A 20,192-nucleotide genomic window follows, 5' to 3' on the forward strand; every position below is an offset into this window, starting at 1 on the left:
CTAGGCAAACAGCAACAGAACAAGGAGAGGCCAGAATCCTTGATTGAAAACCCAAAGACTTAAAGTTCCAACAACAGACTGTTGTTACAGGAGAGGTACAATATTTCAAAGCTTATATTTAAGAATTTACGATCGTTACAAAATCATAATAAATCTTTCTTTTTTAAATATATATAGCCTCATAAAATATTTCTCGCTTCTTTTCTGAATTAACTACTGTGGATGCAAACAGGAGAGATAAGCCAATTACAACAGATGGGGAGGGACTATTTCTTCAATCTAATCTAACCAGATAAGCTCTTTACTAACACTCCTTGCTATTAACAAGTGAGCCATTAAAAGTTAAGGTTTCACATACAATTCACTTAGTTTACTCATTTCTTTGTTTTTTTTTTGTTTGTTTGTTTTTTCTTTTTTTGTTTTTTTTTTTGTTTTTTTTTGTTTGTTTGTTTGTTTTTGGGTCACACCTGGCAGGGCTCAGGGGTTACTCCTGGCTCTATGCTCAGAAATTGCTCCTAGCAGGCTCTGGGAACCATATGGGATGCTGGGATTGGAACCACCATCCTTCTGCATGCAAGGCAAACGCCCTGCCTCCATGCTATCTCTCTGGCCCAGTTTAGTCATTTCTTTTGTCTACTAGTCAACTTTGATAAGTTCACAATATTCTCTGGGTTTTTAGGGACCCAGATGAATCATACCTATTTATTTAAGACATGCAGAGCTACATACAAAGTAAAATTAGTTTCTTTGAAATGTTTTTTCTTTGTAATAACTCTAAAATGTCTGGCCTTGATAAAAATTAAGTATCTTTGGGGACAGAGTAATATAGCACAGCAGGTAGGGCTTATGCCTTGCACATGTCTGAAATAGCCTTGATTCCCAGCATTCCATATAGCTCCCTAGCCTGCCAGGAGTAATTTCTAAGCAGAGCCAGAAATAACCCCTGGGCATCACTGGTTATGACCCAAACTCCCCCCCAAATTTTTAAATATATTTCTCTATAATACTAAGTCTTTTTTATTTTTAATAATAATATATTATATTATATGTATTCATATAATATACAATAGAATAATGTAAATAATAATTTAATATTATAATAATATATTATTGTTCTTTAACCATGGTTACAGAAATGTTCATAATTGGGTTTCAGTTATAGAATATACACCACCCTTCACCAGTGCCATTTTCCTGCCACCAATTTTCCCCCATTGTCCCCCTCCATCCCGTCTGTCTCTGAGTCAGGCATTTGGCCTCATCTCTCTCTCTCTCTCTCTCTCTCTCTCTCTCTCTCTCTCTCTCTCTCTCTCTCATTATCATGGTGGTTGTTGTCATTATGGTTAGTGCTCTAACTGCACTCACTGCTCTTTGTGGCAAGTTGCAAATCACATGCTGATCCTCCTGGGGCTCATCTCTGTTGTCTCTAGATATTATTGCCATACTGTTTTTTTTTCTATATCCTGCAGATGAATGAGACTATTCTATGTCTATGCCTTTCCCTTGGGCTCATTTCATTCAGCATGCATGTATAGAAAAAGTTTATGAGTTTATTTTTTTTTAACTTTCACATATTTTATTAACGAATTAATTCATATAGAATATTTAAAGCCTCCAGAGAAATAGCACAGCGGTAAGGCATTTGCTTTAGACACAGAAGGACAGTGGTTCAAATCCCAGCATCCCATATGGTCCCCCAAGCTTGCCAGGAGCAATTTCTGAGCATAGAGCCAGGAGTAACCCCTGAATACTGCCGGGTGTGACCCAAAACCCAAAAAAAAAAAAAAGGTTTAAAAAAAAGGGGCCGGCAAGGTGGCACTAGAGGTAAGGTGCCTGTCTAGCCAAGGAAGGACCCCGGTTCGATCCCCCGGCGTCCCATATGGTCCCCCCAAGCCAGGGGCTATTTCTGAGCGCTTAGCCAGGAGTAACCCCTGAGCATCAAAAGGGTGTGGCCTGAAAAAGAAAACACTTTAAAAAATAAATAAAGCTGGGGCCGGAGAGATAGCATGGAGGTAAGGCGTTTGCCTTTCATGCAGGAGGTCATTGGTTCGAATCCCGGCGCCCCATATGGTCCCCTGTGCCTGCCAGGAGCAATTTCTGAGCCTGGAGCCAGGAATAACCCCTGAGCACTGCCAGGTGTGACCCAAAAACCAAAAAAATAAATAAATAAATAAATAAATAAAGCTATATCATATTAATATCTGAGCATATATAGTTACACACATTCATTCTAGGAGATGATTTGTGATCCATTTTTGTCCAGTTTTTCATGTAATTATTAAGATAATCTTATTTCATTTCAGCTTTGTTACTTAAACTCATTTTTTTTAATAATTTTTATTTAAACACCTTGGTTACAAACATGATTGTGGTTGGTTTTCAGTCATATCAGATGACACCTCCCCATCACCAGTGCAACACTCCCATCACCAATGACCCAAATATCCCTCCTCTCCTCTCCGCCCTACCTGTACTCTAGACAGGCTTTCCACTTCCCTCATATATTCTCATTGTTAGGATAGATCGCAATGTGGTTATTTCTCTAACAAAACTCATCTCTCTTTGTGGTGAGATTCATGAGGTCGGCTGTAACGTCCAGCCCTCCTCTCTTTTGTCTGAAAATTGTTGAGAAATGTCTTTCATTTTTCTTAAAACCCATAGATGAGTGAGATGATTCTCCGTCTTTCTCTTTCTCTCTGATTTATTTCACTCAGCATAATAGATTCCATGTACATCCATGTATAAGAAAATTTTATGACTTCATCTCCCCTGACAGCTGGAAATTGAGCTCCCATATGATCCAGCTATACCACTCCAAGGAATATACCCCAGGAACACAAAAGTACAATACAAAAACCCCTTCCTTACACCTATATTCATTGCAGCACTATTTACCATAGCAAGACTCTGAAAACAACCAAGATGCCCTTCAACAGATGAATGGCCAAAGAAACTGTGGTACATATACACAATGGAATATTATGCAGACTTTATTTTCTTAACAGCTGCATAGTATTCCATTGTGTAGATGTACCACAGTTTTTTTAGCCACTCACCTGGGATGCTTTCAGATTCTGGCTATTGTAAATAGCACTGAAATTAATATGTTTGCAGAAGGCATTTTTGTGTTGTGTTTTTGTGTTCCTGGGGTATATCCTAGGAGTGATATAGCTGAATCATATGGGCGCTCAATTTCCAGTTTTTGTAAGGAATAACTTTCCAGAAAGGTTGGACTAGACAGCATTCTTACCAGCAGTGAATGAGAGTTGTTTCTCCCAGCATCCATGCCATAACTGGTTGTTCTTGTATTTTGTGATGTGTGCCAGTCTCCAGTGTGTGATGGTACAACACTGTTGTTTTAATTTGCACCTCTCTGATGATTAGTGATGTGGAGCATTTGTTTATGTGCCTTTTGGCCATTTGTATTTCTTCTTTGAGAAAATGTCGATTCATTTCTTTCACCATTTTTTTTCGGGCCACACCCGTTTGGTGCTCGGGGTTACTCCTGGCTAAGCACTCAGAAATTGCCCCTGGCTTGGGGGGACCATATGGGATGCCAGGGGATCGAATCGCGGTCGCGATCTTTTCTTGGCTAGCACTTGCAAGGCAGATACCTTACCTCTAGCGCCACCTCGCCAGCCCCTCTTTTCATCATTTTTTATGGGGTTAAATGATTCTTTTCTTTTCTTTTTGTTTTCTTGAGGATTTTTTTTGAAAGGGTGGGGGTCACACCCAGTGATGCTCAGGAGTTACTCCTGGCTATGCGCTCAGAAATGGCCCCTGGCTTGGGGACCATTTGAGATGCCAGGGGACTGAACCACAGTCTGTCCTAGGTTAGTGTATGCAAGGCAAACGCCCTGTGACACCACTCCAGCCCCTACATGGTTATTTTCTGATTAAGTTCTGTCAATACCTTGTATACCTTAATTATTAGACCTAATCAGATGGGTATTGGGTGAACAGTTTCTCCCATTCTGTGCTGTCCTTTGTATCCTTTGAAGTGCAAAGACTTCTCAATTTAATGTAGTCTCATTGTTTATCTCTGCTTCCACTTGCTTAGGACCGTGATTTTTTTTCCTTCCTTGAAGATCCCTATAGAACTGTCTATTTATAAAATGTCATAGGAGGGGCCAGAGAGGTGACGCTAGAGGTAAGGCGTCTGCCTTGCAAGCACTAGTCTAGGACAGACTGCGGTTCTACCCCTAGGCATCCCATATGGGGCCATATTGCCCAAGCCAGGGGCAATTTCTGTGCACATAGCCAGGAGCAATCCCTGAGTGTCAAATGGGTGTGGCCCAAAATAGAAACAAAAACAAAAATATGTCATAGGAATAGTAATGCTGTCTCATGATAGAATTGTTATGGGCTGGCTGGAGAGATAGCATAGTGTTAGGGCGTTTGTTTGCCTTGCATGTGGCCAACACAAGAGGGACCAGATTTGATTCCTGACACCTATACGGTCCCCCAGCCTGCCAGGGGTGATTATTGAGTGCAAAGCCAGGAGTGACCCCTAAGCGCTGCTGGCTGTGGTCCAAAAACCAATCAAGCAAGCAATAACTAAATAAAGTTTAACAAAAAAAATTGTTATGGGTTAAATTAATGAACTGAAAATGAACAAAATGTTTCTGGCAATACAATGCATACAATATAAATGACACGCATGTTAATAAATTATTTTAAAATCTGAAGTGCAGTAACTTAACAATTCTATGAATAAGTGTTTCATACATACAGCATTCCAAAAATACATCTTCCATCAGTGTCTGTTTTACCACTGTCTCCAGTTCCCACCCACCTACTCCCCCCACTTACTTGTTAAGTCCAGTTCTAAAATCAGTTCTCAGGTTCTATTGTCTTTGACCATCTGTTATTTCCATATTATAAATCTTTATAGCCTACATATGAGAGAAATTATTGTTTCTGTTTCTCTCCTTCTGGCTGATTTCACTCAGCAGAATACCCTCCACTTCCATCCATGTTGTGATAAATTGTATGATTTCAATAACTTAATTTGCACTTAAACATGAAGCCTACTGTTTATCTATATGAACTCCTTTTATTTTGGGGGTGGGGGTGACAATAGGCAGTGCTCAGGCTTACTCCTGGCTCTGTACTCAAGAGTAGGAGAACCCCATAAGAGAAGCCAATGATTGAACACTGGTTGGCTATATAAAAACAAGCAAATTACCCAGTGTGCTCCAACCCCTACATGATTAACTCTTAGCCAAGAAAGAATATCCTTTACATAAAATTCTTTTGTTTTTTAAACAAATAAACCAGTTTGAAAATAATCAACTTAGTTAAAGTCCCTGCCAAAGCTAGGGTTCACTAATAGTAGTGAATTTATGTCTTCTGTTGCTCTAGGAAACAAAAAATTGCAAACATATAAAAAGTACATTCCTCTTGAGAGTCCTAAAATAAATTTAGCAAAATGATTTTGTGTTGACTTATGTTCAGGAAATGTAAATTATAAATATAATAGGTATACACTTAATTTTGTGACTTATTTTGTCTTTATAACAAAAAATTAATTAACCACTAAATACATGTGCACAAAAGTATTTGCAAAACTGATGAGAAGTTTGCCATTATTGTCAAGCATAAAAACCAGATGTGCCACATTTTAACATCTCAAAAGATTTGTGCTGATAAATGAGAAAAAGAGAGAACTTTTGTGTGTGTGTGTGGTTTTTTTGGGTCACACCCGGCAGCGCTCAGGGGTTATTCCTGGCTCCAGGCTCAGAAATTGCTCCTGGCAGGCACTGGGAACCATATGGGGCACCGGGATTCGAACCAATGACCTCCTGCATGAAAGGCAAATGCCTTACCTCCATGCTATCTCTCCGGCCCCCGGAGAACTTTTAAATAAGAAACATTATTTGGAAATTATTGCTTAATGACATAGTCCAAGAAAATAGAAATCTGAAAAAAAATCGCAATATTCTAACATGCTCCTGCTCTAAAAATTAGGAAGCTTAGTCACAAAATGTTTATTATTTACCAGCTAATTTTTGTAAATTAATTACCTTAACTGTGGTTTACTCAAAAAGAAATTAGGTACGATTGTTACAAAGAATTAGAGAATATGAAAATCCTTTGAAAATCAATGTATTATACTCAACTTATACTTACTATTCATAAAGTATCAAGAGATTTCAAGTCTTGGAATTCTTTAGTCAAGCACTGCACGTAGTAAATTTTCCTAATTTTAAATGTTTACTTTAAAAATTTCCATGAAGTTTTAAGGTTTCAGAAACCTGGGTTTGTTTTTTTTTTATTTTTATTAATCGGGACCAATGTGAATTACAAGTCTTTCACTATTGTATTTCAGTTATAAAGTGACAGTGAATTAGAGCCATTCCCACCACCAGTGTTGACCTCCCTCCACCAGAGTCCCCCCCCCCCCCCGCATACTTCCATACCTCCACCCTGAGTCCCCTAGACTGCTAGTGTAATAGGTCCCTTCCGTGAATAGCTTGAGTCTCTTGATACTATTTGTCACTGACATTGGCTATCTCCTAATGCAAACAAAACATAGACCTATATTACAAATGTTGAGTGTGAAAGTGTCTGTTTTTGTTTGTTTGTGGGCTACACTTGGCAGTGTTTAGGGATTTAATCTTTATTTTGTGCATTAGGAGACAGCTTCCACCCCCCACCCACCCCCCAAAAAAAAAACCAGAATTCTATATGATATCAAGCAAATCAAATCTTTATCTGAAACGCTTATAGGTATCTTGTGTTTTCTTTTGAGATCACACCCAGTGGTACTCAGGGCTTCCTCCTGGCTCAAGGTTGGGGTTGGGGTTGGGGGACCCTATGTGGTTGCTGAGGATCAAACTCACACACCCAGTAGCACTCAGGAGTTACTTCTGGTTTTTCGCTCAGAAATTGCTCCCAGCCAGCGCAGGGGACCATATGGGATACCAGGAATTGAACCAATGTCCTTCCTGGGTTGGCCACATGCAAGGCAAATGCCCTACCACTGTGCTATCTCTCTGGCCCCAGATTCAGGTCTTTTAACAACCCATTAGTAACATTTCAATAAAGTCAAATACATTTTAAGAGACTGCAGAAGTGAATTTATGTTTTCAGTAGGGTTTCGTATGAGTCTAAACAAGCAGACATTTAAGAGTATGTAAAACACTGACATTTCTCCCAGTACAGACACTATTCAATGCTCAAAATAATTTTCACAATTAAAAAAAAAGTTGAAATCATCTAGCATTTTACAGGAAGGAAGGAAGGAAGGAAGGAAGGAAGGAAGGAAGGAAGGAAGGAAGGAAGGAAGGAAGGAAGGAAGGAAGGAAGGGAGGGAGGGAGGGAGGGAGGGAGGGAGGGAGGGAGGGAGGGAGGGAGGGAGGGAGGGAGGGAGGAGGTAAAAAGGATCAGAAAAGAAAAAAAGAAAAGAAAATGAACTCTGGAAAGATCAATACAGAGTAAGGCCAGACCAGATTAGACATAGTTCTTGGTTAAAAGTCTAGACACACATACACACACACACACACACACACACACACACACACACACACACACACACACACACACACACACACACACACACACGACTCAGAAATTAGTTTCTCGGGGGCTAGAGAGATAGCATGGAGGTAGGATGTTTGCCTTGCATGCAGAAGGGTGGTGGTTCGAATCCTAGCATCCCATATGGTTTCCTGAGCCTGCCAGGAGCAATTTCTGAGCATAGAGCTAGAAGTAACCCCTGAGTACTGCTGGGTGTGACCAAAAAAAAAAAAAAAAAAAGTTTCTGCCTTTATATGTAGAAAACTGCCTGCTAGTAAGAGAAGCTCTAATCTGAATGGAGAGTCAATTTAACAACATGCTCCTTTAAACAGGAAGAAAAATTAACCTAACCATCAGCTACACAATATGAATTACATAGATGTTTCTTTTGTCAAGGGAAGGAATTCCCCAAGCAGTGTTCAGAGACTGCTGCGTCAGGGATGGATGGGTCAATGCTAGGGCCTGACAAGGCAGTGATACTCGTGAACAGCAGTGGAGCCACCAGGGTCACCTGGCAGAGTGGGGACAAGGAGGGGGCACAGAAGAGGGCATGCACTGCAGGGGATCAAACCAGGTTAAGAGCTGAGAGATAGCACAGTGGTAGGGTGTTTTCTTGAATGCAACCAATCCAGGGAGGGTCCCGGCTCCATTCCTGGCATCCCATATGGGCCCCCATCCTGCCAGGGGTGATTTCTGAATGCAGAGTCATGAGTGACCCCTGAGCACTATGTTAGGTGTGACCCAAAAACCAATCAATCAATCAATCAAGTTTAAAAAAAAACAAACAGGTTGTTATACATATAAGCCAATGCTTGCTCCCCATGACCAAAGAATATCTGATAAGGAAAAAATGACTCCTCAGGTTACTGAATTGGAAACAAGTTTTAATACAAAATGTTGAAATTCTCAAAGCATTACTTTCACATGAATTTAGGAAATTAATTTTAAACAGTTTTCAAAATATGATAAAGAACAGTGGTGTCTTTGAAAAGAACAAAAAGGTTCAGAAGTCACAAGATACATTATATTCTTGCTTCCCCAAATTAGATGTACAAAATGTCACCTTAAAAAGTTCCCTCCCACCCCACACACAAATTGAAAATGAAGCACTTACTCATAACCATCTTTATAGGAAATCTTGAAAGAAACAAATCTAAGACTATAAAGATGATGACAAGATTAAACAAAGTTTAAGGACTCTGAGGCTGGACTGACAATCTCAATTTACATGATTTTTATTTATTTATTTTTATTTTATTTATTTGTTTGTTTTTTAGGTCATACCCGGCAGCACTCAGGGGTTCCTCCTGGCTCTATGCTCAGAAGTCACTCCTGGCAGGCTCGGGGACCATATGGGATGCCGAGATTCGAACCACCGTCCTTCTGCATGCAAGGTAAATGCCTTACCTCCATGCTATCTCTCCGGCCCCAATTCACAAGATTTTTAAGAAAATGTTCTAACTTTCAGTTGCATTTTATTTCTTTGTTTCTAAGAAGTTACAATGTAAATTGTAAATTTACAATAGTACAATGTAAAACTGTAAAACTGTTTAAAACATTACATCTTTTTAAGATTTTGTTAATAATCTTATCAAAGAAAGCACAATATGATCATCCCCTGAAATAATTCTTGATACATTGAATGTTGTGAAGTACTTAATCACATATCATCACCACATGAATTCAGATGATACCTGAACATTTAATATTAAGCATTATGGAAAGCACAAGTTTCTAAAACCTGTAATTTAAAAATATAGAAGGAATGAGAACAATCTGACTTTGTGAATGAATACTGGGTAGATAAAGCTACAACATTATACTTATTTAGACTAACAAATAAGCTTTGAAGTCAAGTTATGAGGAAACCAGTCTTATCCGTTACATGTACAGAAACTATATATATTCCTGGATAATTCAGGAGTCTGTATGTATATAGCTATACTTCAAATAAATCATGTTGAGCTACATATATAATTTTAATGTATTTCTGTTCCGATTTTCACCTTAAATAAAAGAACGAAATTCTCAGGTCCCCATGTATAATATCAAAAGAAATGGGGGAAATTATTAGAACAGAGTCATGGTTCTGCTTAGCGACTGAGAAAAATAGGCTGCATTTGAAAGAGTCAAATTCATCATCTTCTAACATTATGTATTCTTTTTACTATACAGAATGGATGCCGTAAATGGCATTTTCTGAAGCCTTGATACTAAATTCTTTAAAAAAAAAAATACACAGTATTCATACTGCATGCTTGAGCTGCAAAGAATAAAATTACTATATAATGTGGCTTATCAACAAGTCTGACAAGCTTTGGGGCTGGCACCAGGGAGAACCCAACTCCCCTCAACTCCCAGTTATGTAGAAGTACAGATCACAGAGTTTTAGTATCTACAAAAACATGACCACATTACATATGCGATTGCATAATCCAAGCATATTTATCAGAAAAATATCAAATATTTATGAAATCATTTCTATCTCACGTTTATCTACATAACCCCCATTTCTACATCATCTAATGAGAACCCAACAATGCTAATTTCTATGTTATATATTTTAAATAATGCTCAGCGACTTAAAAACAATTACTCTAGGTTATTTTCTTCTCTGTGAGCTGGCTAAGACAAATGCTGGTAAGCAGCTTTCTAGTAATCGTATAGAACATCTGTGTCAGGTCTGTACAGATTAACTAGCTACTGCTGCCCTTCTGCTGCTGCAAGTGAAGTTTCAAAATGAGTTCTCGAATATCTTCCCGTTTGGTCTTTATTACGTGACGAGGAAACCACTTCTCCAAATGAATGGGAAGTTCAAAGTTAACAATAGGATCCTAGTAAGAAAAAAAAAAAGTCAATTTAGCAGTACAATTCAAATGCTTCAAATATGCTTTAATTTACATGTACTTTCTGTCCACGCAACATAAAATTCGTGTCTTCATCGCTTTATTAACTTTTCCAAGATTAAGAAATTATTTTTTAATCATTTTAAATAGCTGTACGATGTGATACAACTTTGAGAAGTAATTCCTATACCACACAATTGTTCTAAAGTATTCCATTGAATCGTTTTTAGTATAGTCACAGGGTTGTACAACCATGTTAAATTGTTCATTTCTGGGGCCAGAGAGATAATTCAAGAAGTTGGACAATGCTCTGATGAATGTCTGGCACACAGGAGCCCAAATTTAAACCACAGCACATGGTGCCCCATGCACCACCATGAATAAAACCTGAGCTCCAAATCACGAGTACCTGAACACTATGTGGCCTCCATATAAAGAAATTGCTAACTTTTGTACATTCAAGTATCATCTATCTGTTATGACACATATCTAAGTCAATTTCTAGTAGAGAATGATTAAGTATATTGCAGAAATTGGGCTAATTTGAGCATAATTTTTACAACATATTAACATTTTAAACTATTTTTTTAAATATATTTTTTATTTAAGTAACATGATTATAGTTGGGTTACAGTCACAAACAGAACACTCCCCTTCATCAGTGTAACATTCCCCCTCCCAATGCCACCCTCCCCCATCCCATCCCCTGCCTGTATTCAAGAGGCATTTGTTATTTGTTTTTAAGTTCAGTAAATTGTTTTTTGTTTTTTTTTTTTTCTTAAAGGATAAGGGTTAAAATAAAAAACAGGAGGGCCCGGAGAGATAGCACAGCGGCATTTGCCTTGCAAGCAGCCGATCCAGGACCAAAGGTGGTTGGTTCGAATCCTGGTGTCCCATATGGTCCCCCGTGCCTGCCAGGAGCTATTTCTGAGCAGACAGCCAGGAGTCACCCCTGAGCAACGCCAGGTGTGGCCCAAAAACCAAAAAAAAAAAAAAACAGGAAAGGTGTGACAGTGGCAATCACCATTGTTTGCATAGGCCCAAAAAAATATGGGGAAAATGGAAAAAAATCCTTGGCCTGATTACAAGAAATGTCTGAGCAATAAAGACTTAAAACAAAACAAAAGCGTTTTTGAAAAAAACATAGAAAATCCCTTATTTTAGTATGATATATGGTTTCAAGAACTACTGTATTCCATTATATTAAGAAGTTGCAGATGGCAACTGCAAAGACATCTCCCCTGTGATGAAAAAAAAAGCTAACTGCATAGGAAAGCTATCGGAATGATCATATATTTGGTGAAACTATTAGAAGTCAGATATAACAAGGGTGTATGCTTTGCTGAAAAAAATTCAAAGAGTCTCAGGTATCAAACTGAAAAGGACTAGGAAGAAAAGATCAATGGACTCATACCTGTGTATTTTTATTAGACTTACTACTGATTTTGTTAGGGCTTACTTTAGAAAGACCCACAGATTGTGAGCAACTTTATCAAATTCTCCAAACTCTAATTTTTCAACCTAGGTTCTATTATATATAATGTGAAAAACCCAAACAAACCTTAGTATTTTCAATATTCTCCCCACAATGGCACCACAATTGACCTAGATATACAGTAAAAATGATTTAAAAAAAAACTCAGAATATGTAACATATGACACTTTGAATATTCTGAAAGTAAAATCAAATCTCTTTGGGAAGTGTATGAAGAAATGAGAATGACTAGCCTATAATAAAGTTCTTTGGTATAAAATAAAAAAGAAAATGCAAAATAAAATCTTCAATGGGTACAATAGCCATAGTATAGCAGGTAGGGTACTAGCCTAACCCAGGTTCCATCCTTAGCACTACATATAGTCTCCCAACACCACCAGGAATGATCCCTGAGTGCAGAGCCAGGACTAAGCCCTAAGAACTGCTAGATGTGGTTCAAAACCAAAAAATAAAATTAAAAATAAACTGGGACTGAAGAGATTGCAAACTGGGCAAGTTGCTTGCCTTATGTGGAGCTAACCTGTTTCAATTCCCAGTACCCCATATGAACCTCTGAGAACCCCAGAAATAATTCCTGAGTGCAAAGCCACTAGTAACGACACCCATGATTTTTATTATGTTTACTATGTTCTATAGTATGGTATTCCTACCCAATTAGAGTGAAAATTGTAACAATCAAGCTTGGAAAGCACAAAACCAAAACCAAAAACATACCAATAAAAGCCATGAAATCTCACTAAAATTTAAGAATTCTCCAGTTCAAATAGAATCAAGAAACCTAAACTCCTAGGGATATACTCTAGGAACACAAAAATACAATATAAGGGGCTGGAGAGATAGCATGGAGATAGGGCATTTGCCTTGCAGGCAGACAGACAGCGGTTCGAATCCTGGCATCCCATATGGTCCTCCGAGCCTGCCAGGAGCTATTTCTGAGTACAGCTCAAGGAGTAACCCTTGAGCGCCGCTGGGTGTGATCCAAAAAGACAAAACAAAACAAAATGCAATATAAAAATGCCTTCCTTACACCTATATTCATTGCAGCGCTATTTACAATAGCCAGACTCTAGAAAAAACCAAGATGCCCTTCAGTAGATGAATGGCTAAAGAAACCGTGGTACATATGCAAGATGGGATATTGTGCAGCAGTCAGGAGAGATGAGGTCATGAGGTTTTCCTGTATGTGGATGTACATGGAATCTGTTATGCTAGGTGGAGTGGGTCAGGGGGGAGGAGATAGACACAGAGTGGTCTCACTCATCTATGGGTTTTGGGAAGGATGGGAGACATTGTTGTGGTAATGCCCAGAGACATGGAGATGAGGGCTGGAGAGACCAGCTCATGATGTGAAGCTCACCCGCAGCAGAGTGGAGAGTGCAGTTGGAGAGATGACTGCACTGATGACTGTCATGACAGTGTTAGTGAGTGAGAGAGGCAAAATGTCTGTCTCAAATACAGGCGGGGGCGAGGGAATGGGGACATTAGTGGTGGGAATGTTGCACTGGTGAAGGGGGATGTTCCTTATATGACTGAAAACCAACTATAATTTTGTCTGTAATCAAGGTGCTTAAATAAAGATATTATTTTTAAAAAACAGAGAGACCCAAACTATAACAAGCTAAATACAAAATTTAGCTGTTACACTGGTAGACCAGGTGGCAAAGGGTGAAAGTATGGGATGCATCCTAGGAACTCTGGTGGAGGGAGGTCAACTTTGGTGGTGGGACTGGCCCTAATCTACTGTCACTATATGCCTGAAATACAACTATGAAAGACTTGTAATTCACAATGGTCTCTAAAAGGAAAAAAAAAAAAGAAGGGTTCTCCAGTTCAGAAGAGTTGAGGTGGGATTTGGGGGGGGGGGTGTAATACCCCTTTCTGCATGAACTGCAGCAACTGAATGCTACCCCCTACACACCCTCCAACAGAAATGGCCTATCTAGCTCTATGACTAAAATCAAATCATATGAGCAACTAAGTCCTGTAGTAAGACTGGACTACAGGGTTTCAAAGTCTAGGTTTTGGGGCCGGAAGATAACATGGAGATAAGGCATTTGACTTACATGCAGAAGACCGGAGAGATAGCATGGAGGTAAAGCGTTTGCCTTTCATGCAGAAGGATGGTGGTTGGAATCCCGGCATCCCATATGGTCCCCCAGGCCTGCCAGGAGCGATTTCTGAGCATGGAGCCAGGAGTAACCCCTGAGCACTGCTAGGTGTGACCCCAAAACCACAAATCAAAAAAAAAAAAAAAAAGAAAAGTCTGGGTTTCCCTTTTACCACTGTGAAACCCAGAACCTCCAACCTCCATGGCCTCTTCCTGGAAAATGGTCCTGGTCCTCCACCAAGCTCCAAAAGAAAATAATGGCCACTTATACTTCCCAGATAGCCCAGTCTGAGTTGATACCTCTGTGGCTTTCTCAGAAAGGGGGACGGGCAGATCCACCCTTCTTTCTGTGTGAATTACGGTAGCCCGACACCACACCTTTACATCCTCCAACAATCATAGCGTAGTTCCACAACTTAACCTTATCAAACTTCCAAGTCTTCAAATTTGTTTTAGTTCCATAACTCCTGGACACCTCAAGGTTTGATAGTAGTGTCAGCTCAGTAACATCTTTGAAAATCTGGTGGCAAAGCTAGATAGTAACCCCCAGGCTCAGCGAATTTTAACAGTGAACCTAAACATTTGAAGGGCTCATGTAGCACCAACCATTTAGTAATACCAAGAAAAATGAACTTGGTATCATGGAGAAACATCACAGTCACTTCAAACTGACCTGTGTTGATCTAAGTTTTGGTAATTCCATTTGCCTTTGTGTGGTAGCAAGCAAAATGAAGTGATTTGTGTTTGCCTGTACAAAAACCAGAAATGTGGTGGGTGAGAGACTGTGGGCACTGGTGAAAAGAAGGTCACACTGGTGGTGGAATCAATGTTTGAATACTTAACACCTGAAATGACTGTATTATGAACAAATTAGTAAATCACAGTGATATAGTAAAAGTCAGGGGGGGAGAAAAGGAAGACTTCCAAGATAGAGTGATCATGACAGACCTGTCTATTATTTGCACTTTGTTGTTGTTGTTGATGCTTGGCGCTCAGGGGTGACTCCTGGCTATGCGCTCAGAAATTGCTCCTGGCTTGGGGGACCATATGGGATGCAGGGTGATTAAACCACGGTCCAGCTGAGGCTAGAGCTTGCAAGGCAGATGCCTTACCTCTAGCGCCACTGCTCCAGCCCCTTATTTGCACATTTTTTCCTCTCTACAATTGTACACTTTCTACTGCCTTTTTTTGGGTGGGAAGGGGGGTTTGGGTTTTGCGCCACACCGGTGATGTTCAGGGGTGACACCTGGCTATGCTTTCAGAAATTGCTCCTGACTTGGGGGACCACATGGGATGCCGGGGATCGAACCGAGGTCTGTTTTGGATCTGCCGCAAAAAAGGCAAATGTCCTACTGCTGCGCTACTGCTCTGGCCCCATCTACTGTCCTTTTAAATGTGCTTGATTCATATTCTCTACTAGTTTAATCTTATATTAAACAAACCTAACTGTAACTCTTTTCAGAAACATTATGCATTTCCAGCCTAGAATTACCTCTAGATTTTGTTTTAGTATATTCCATCCTTCATCTATTCATCTTTTACTATTTCTTTTTTTTTTTTTTTTTTTTTTTTTGGTTTTTGGGCCACACCCGGTGACGCTCAGGGGTTACTCCTGGCTATATGCGCTCAGAAGTCGCTCCTGGCTTGGGGGACCATATGGGACGCCGGGGGATCGAACCGCGGTCCGTCTCCTAGGCTAGCGCAGGTAAGGCAGGCACCTTACCTCCAGCGCCACCGCCCGGCCCCATCTTTTACTATTTCACTAGCATATAAATCAAACTAAAGTTCACATCTGGTAACTTCAATATTAAGAACACATGAGAGTCTGATTTTTTTCCCCTTTGTTAGTTACCTGTAATATTTTCTTGCTTCTTTGCTGGTCCAGTCACATAAGAATGTGGACTGGTAACTGTGAAATAAAAACTTACTGATAACGGTGGATGTTAACTATACTTATTGTAATCATTCACAAACATACAAATATTAAATCATTATATATACACCTAAAAATAGTATGTTATATCATTGATATTGCAGTTTTTAAAAAAAATTATATTTTTACTTACATTAAAGAAACTTTCCACGTATTGCAGTAAATATACTCCACAATCACTACTATTATCTTGTTTAGGAACTTTAGGGCATAGATCCACCATGTTTGTTTTGCTGAATTCACGATGAGTTTTTCGCTTAACTTCCCACTCCACCTCTAAATACCTTAAATCATCAAAAAGTAGAGTAAGTGGAATAGAAATCTCTTTACTATGATGCATTACTTTCATAAAGTGGAAAAATACTTGCTGTCAGCTATTTGTCTCAAGCTAAATTTCCATACTTAACAAACTTTAATAGAAAGCACTGAATTTCAAATTAACAGCTCAATTTCTCAACTCAGTTTTCACTACACAGAGAGAGAGAGAGAGAGAGAGAGAGAGAGAGAGAGAGAGAGAGAGAGAGTTGATCACTGTATATTACTAGTACACCAATAACTTATTTGTGAAGGCGGTTTTAGCCCAGAGCCTCACATATGTAAAAGCAAGTATCTACTACAGAGCCAAATCCCTGGTCGACAACAATTGTTTTATTTTTATCTTTTTGTTTTCGGGCCACACCAGTGAGGACCATATGGAACACCGGGGAATCAAACCTCGGTCCATCTAAGTCAGCACATGCAAAGCAAATGCCCTACCGTTTGTGCCACCACTCTGGCCCCTACAATAATGTTTTAAAATGTTAGCTGCTATATCTTTTCCAGATTTTAAAATAAACTATATAATTATACACACAAAAATAAAAATGAATATTTTTCCTAACATGTTACTATTGAGAGCTACTAACATTTAAAATTTCTCCCTATTATGCTGCATGAAATGAGCCAGAGGGAAAGGGAGAGAGACAGAATAATTTCACTCATGTGTAGGCATAAGAAAAACAAGAAGGGGGCAGGAGAAATAGCATGAAAGTAGAGCGTTTGCCTTCCATGCAGAAGGTGGTTTGAATCATCGCATCCCACATGGTCCCTCAAGCCTGCCGGGGGTGATTTCTTAGCTTAGAGCCAGGAGTAACCCCTGAGCAAAGCCAGGTGTGACCCAAAAAAAAAAAAATCAAAGAAAAAATTTGCGGCCGGAGAGATAGCATAGAGGTAAGGCGTTTGCCTGGTATGCAGAATCCCGGCATTCCATATGGTCCCCTGAACCTGCCAGGAGCAATTTCTGAGTGTAGAGCCAGGAGTAACCCCTGAGCACTGACAAAACAAAAAACAAAAAAAATAAAACCCCCCCAAAAAAGAACAAGAGATTGTATGGTAATAATACCCAGAGACATTAAAGACAAAGTTCAGGAGCTTTAGCCCAGGGTAGAAAGCTCACCACATAGAGGTGAGTGTAGCTAGAGTAGAGAAGGGTCTATGAGGACAATGATAGTTGGAACTGATTGCTCTGGACAAGAACTAGGTGCCTAACAAGCAAGGCATCTGTCCATTAACAATAATGCTAACAACAGTTTCAAAAAGGAGAGGGGGGGGCAGGGAGGGAGGGAGGGAGGGAGGGAGGGAGGGAGGGAGGGAAGGAGGGAGGGAAGGAGGGAGGGAAGGAGGGAGAGTGAGTAGGGGGAAAAGAGAGGGAGGGAGGGAGGGAAGGAGGGAAGGAGGGAAAGAGAGAGAAAGGGAAAGAGGGATAAAATGTTGCAATTTGCCTGCCCAAGAGCAAGGTGGGGTGAGAGGTAGGGTTGGGAGGGAAATAGGAGACTTCAGTGACAGTGATAGAAAGAGTGAATTAGTGAAGGATGGTGTACACTATATGAATTAAACCCCAAATGAACAATTTTGTAACCACGTGCATAAATAAAGCAATTAAACATAAACAACTAAAATAAAATAAAATGAATTAAAATTGCTCCCTAGTAAAATTATGCTGTTCAATTATAAATACGAATTCAAGTTTTACTTTCTAATACTTCTTGAAAAGTTTAAATACTTAGTACTTACACATGATATAGAATATGCACTATTAATTTACTTTATTTAAATATACCTAAATATACAAAAATAACACAGCAATAGGGCATTTCCTTGCAAGCGGCCGAAACAGCCAACCCAGGACCAAAGGTGGTTCGAATCCCAGCATCCCATATGTTCCCCATTGTCTGCCAGGAGCAATTTCTGAGCAAATAGCCAGGAGATACCCCTGAGTGCCACTGGGTGTGGATCAAAAACCAAAAAATAAATAAATAAAAATAAAAAAAAAAAATATATATATAAACAGATAAGGGCCGGAGAGATAGCATGGAGGTAAAGCATTTGCCTTTCATGCAGAAGGTCAATGGTTCGAATCCCAGAATCCCATATGGTCCCCCAAGCCTGCCAGGAGTAACCCCTGAGAGCTGCCGGGTGTGACCAAAAATCCAAAAAATAAAAATAAATAAATAAATAAATAAATAAAATAAACATATAAATAAGTAAATATCAACAATAAATATAAGACAAAATAAAATTTCCCCAATAGTCTTCTCTTTGTAATAATACTTTTTCATAGTAATTTATATGGTAGTTTCAAAATTATTGACATTTTTAAATAGCAAACTGAAGGGTAAAATTGTCATTACTTACTCTCGCAAATTCTGAACTGTGTTTTGTATAGAGGCAGCTTTCAAGGAGTCTAGTATGAGAATGCATGGTCTAAGAAAAGCAGAAAAAAGAGAAGTCAATTGGTCCTTATTTGTATATGGTAAAATTAAGAATCTGAAAAACGGCCCCATACTGGAGCCCTTCTCCCTGGCCTGAGGAGTGCTGGGAGGCTTGGCAGGCCCCCAGCCGTCCTTGTCTTTTTCCCCTGACTCCAGGCCTTCCTTGGTGCCAGCTCAGATGGCCAGAAGTGGTTCAGGTGGACTCTTATTTGTCCTCAGGCTTCCCCACTACCTCTCCCTACACTAATGGAAATGCACTTTGGGAGGAGGGCGGGCTGTTTTAGTACTGGTTTATGTTGGGACAGTCACTGGAATTTTTTTCTCCTTGTTTTCCTATTGATAGTATTGTATGCATATATTTTATATATCCATAACATCCATCTTGTATTGTGACCTTGATATTGCCCTACAAATCTCATTTCTAATATTTTACTGCCTCAGTCCCAACCCTTATTTCCCCCTATCTTCTCAGTAGGTGCAGCTCATGACATGAAGCTCACCACACAGAGTGATGAGTACAGTTAGAGAAATAACTACACTGAAAACTATCATAACAATGTGAATGAATGAGGGGGAAAAAAAGCCTGTTTCGAGTACAGGTGTGGGTGGGGTGGGGATTAGATAGATCTGGAAAATTGGTGGTGGGAATCCTGCACTGGTGAAGGGGGGTGTTCTTTACATGACTGTAATCATACAACTACAATTATATTTGTAATCACGGTGTTTAAATAAATATAATTTTAAAACAAAAAAGAATCTGAAAAACATTATAGCATGCCCCTACCTTTTACACATTTTCTTTGGTGCTGACATACTTGTCTCCGTACTCTGAAATAACATGAATTTTTAAAGATGGTGAAATAAAAACTAATTTAAATAAATATTGTCAATCTTTAAAATGTTTCAAATTTCAAATGTGCTCTTTTCACTATCTGAAGTGAGCTAACTTCATTTCTTAAATATCACTGGTTTGTTTTCTTACTCTGGCAAAATAATTGCTATTTTTCCCAGATCCTATAGAAAAAAATTACAATAGGATATAAAAGTAAGTTCACACTCTACATATGTCTCAAGAAGCCCTAGAACTAAAAATCAATATGGAATTTCAATTCTTTTACTGACATCATCTTAGGCAGTGATAGGCAAATCGAATTAATATATCCTTCTATGCCCTATCTGATTAAGTATATAATATTAGTAGAGACATAATTTTCCATTTAAAGTACAAAAAGCAGAATATTAATGTATATACAGAGGAAAGAAATGAGGTGTTTTATTGTTCTGCTGATAAAATTAATATATTAGTCTTAATACATTTCCTTAAGGCAAGGCTTAACTTACTCTAATTCTTTATTATGTTCTGAACTCTGAACTGTGAACTTTTATCATTTTATTACTAATCTTTAATTATATTACATATTATAGTTATATAATACTATATAATATAAGACTTTTATTATTCTAAGATACTCAGTGAATCTCTAAGTGAGAAACAGTGCAAGAAGTTTTACTCAACTGGCATTATAATTTTTTTTAATCC

The 20,192-nt window shown here is 38.9% G+C and overlaps 1 protein-coding gene across 1 annotated transcript in view; it reads right to left on the reverse strand.

The window, feature by feature from the left end:
* Nucleotides 1-9,697: 9,697 nt before the first annotated feature.
* The window catches only part of SENP7 (SUMO specific peptidase 7), a 115,447-nt gene continuing 104,952 nt past the window's right edge, over nt 9,698-20,192 (reverse strand). Inside the window, exons 21-24 of the mRNA XM_049785597.1 lie at nt 19,437-19,480; nt 18,576-18,644; nt 16,036-16,186; nt 9,698-10,355 (exon numbers count right to left, since the gene is read on the reverse strand). Of these exons, the coding sequence (XP_049641554.1) occupies nt 10,218-10,355; nt 16,036-16,186; nt 18,576-18,644; nt 19,437-19,480 (402 nt within the window). The 3' untranslated portion in view covers nt 9,698-10,217. The remainder of the gene's footprint in view (nt 10,356-16,035; nt 16,187-18,575; nt 18,645-19,436; nt 19,481-20,192) is intronic.

This window comes from Suncus etruscus, chromosome 13 (genome assembly GCF_024139225.1).
Source record: "Suncus etruscus isolate mSunEtr1 chromosome 13, mSunEtr1.pri.cur, whole genome shotgun sequence".
NCBI lineage: Eukaryota > Metazoa > Chordata > Mammalia > Eulipotyphla > Soricidae > Suncus > Suncus etruscus.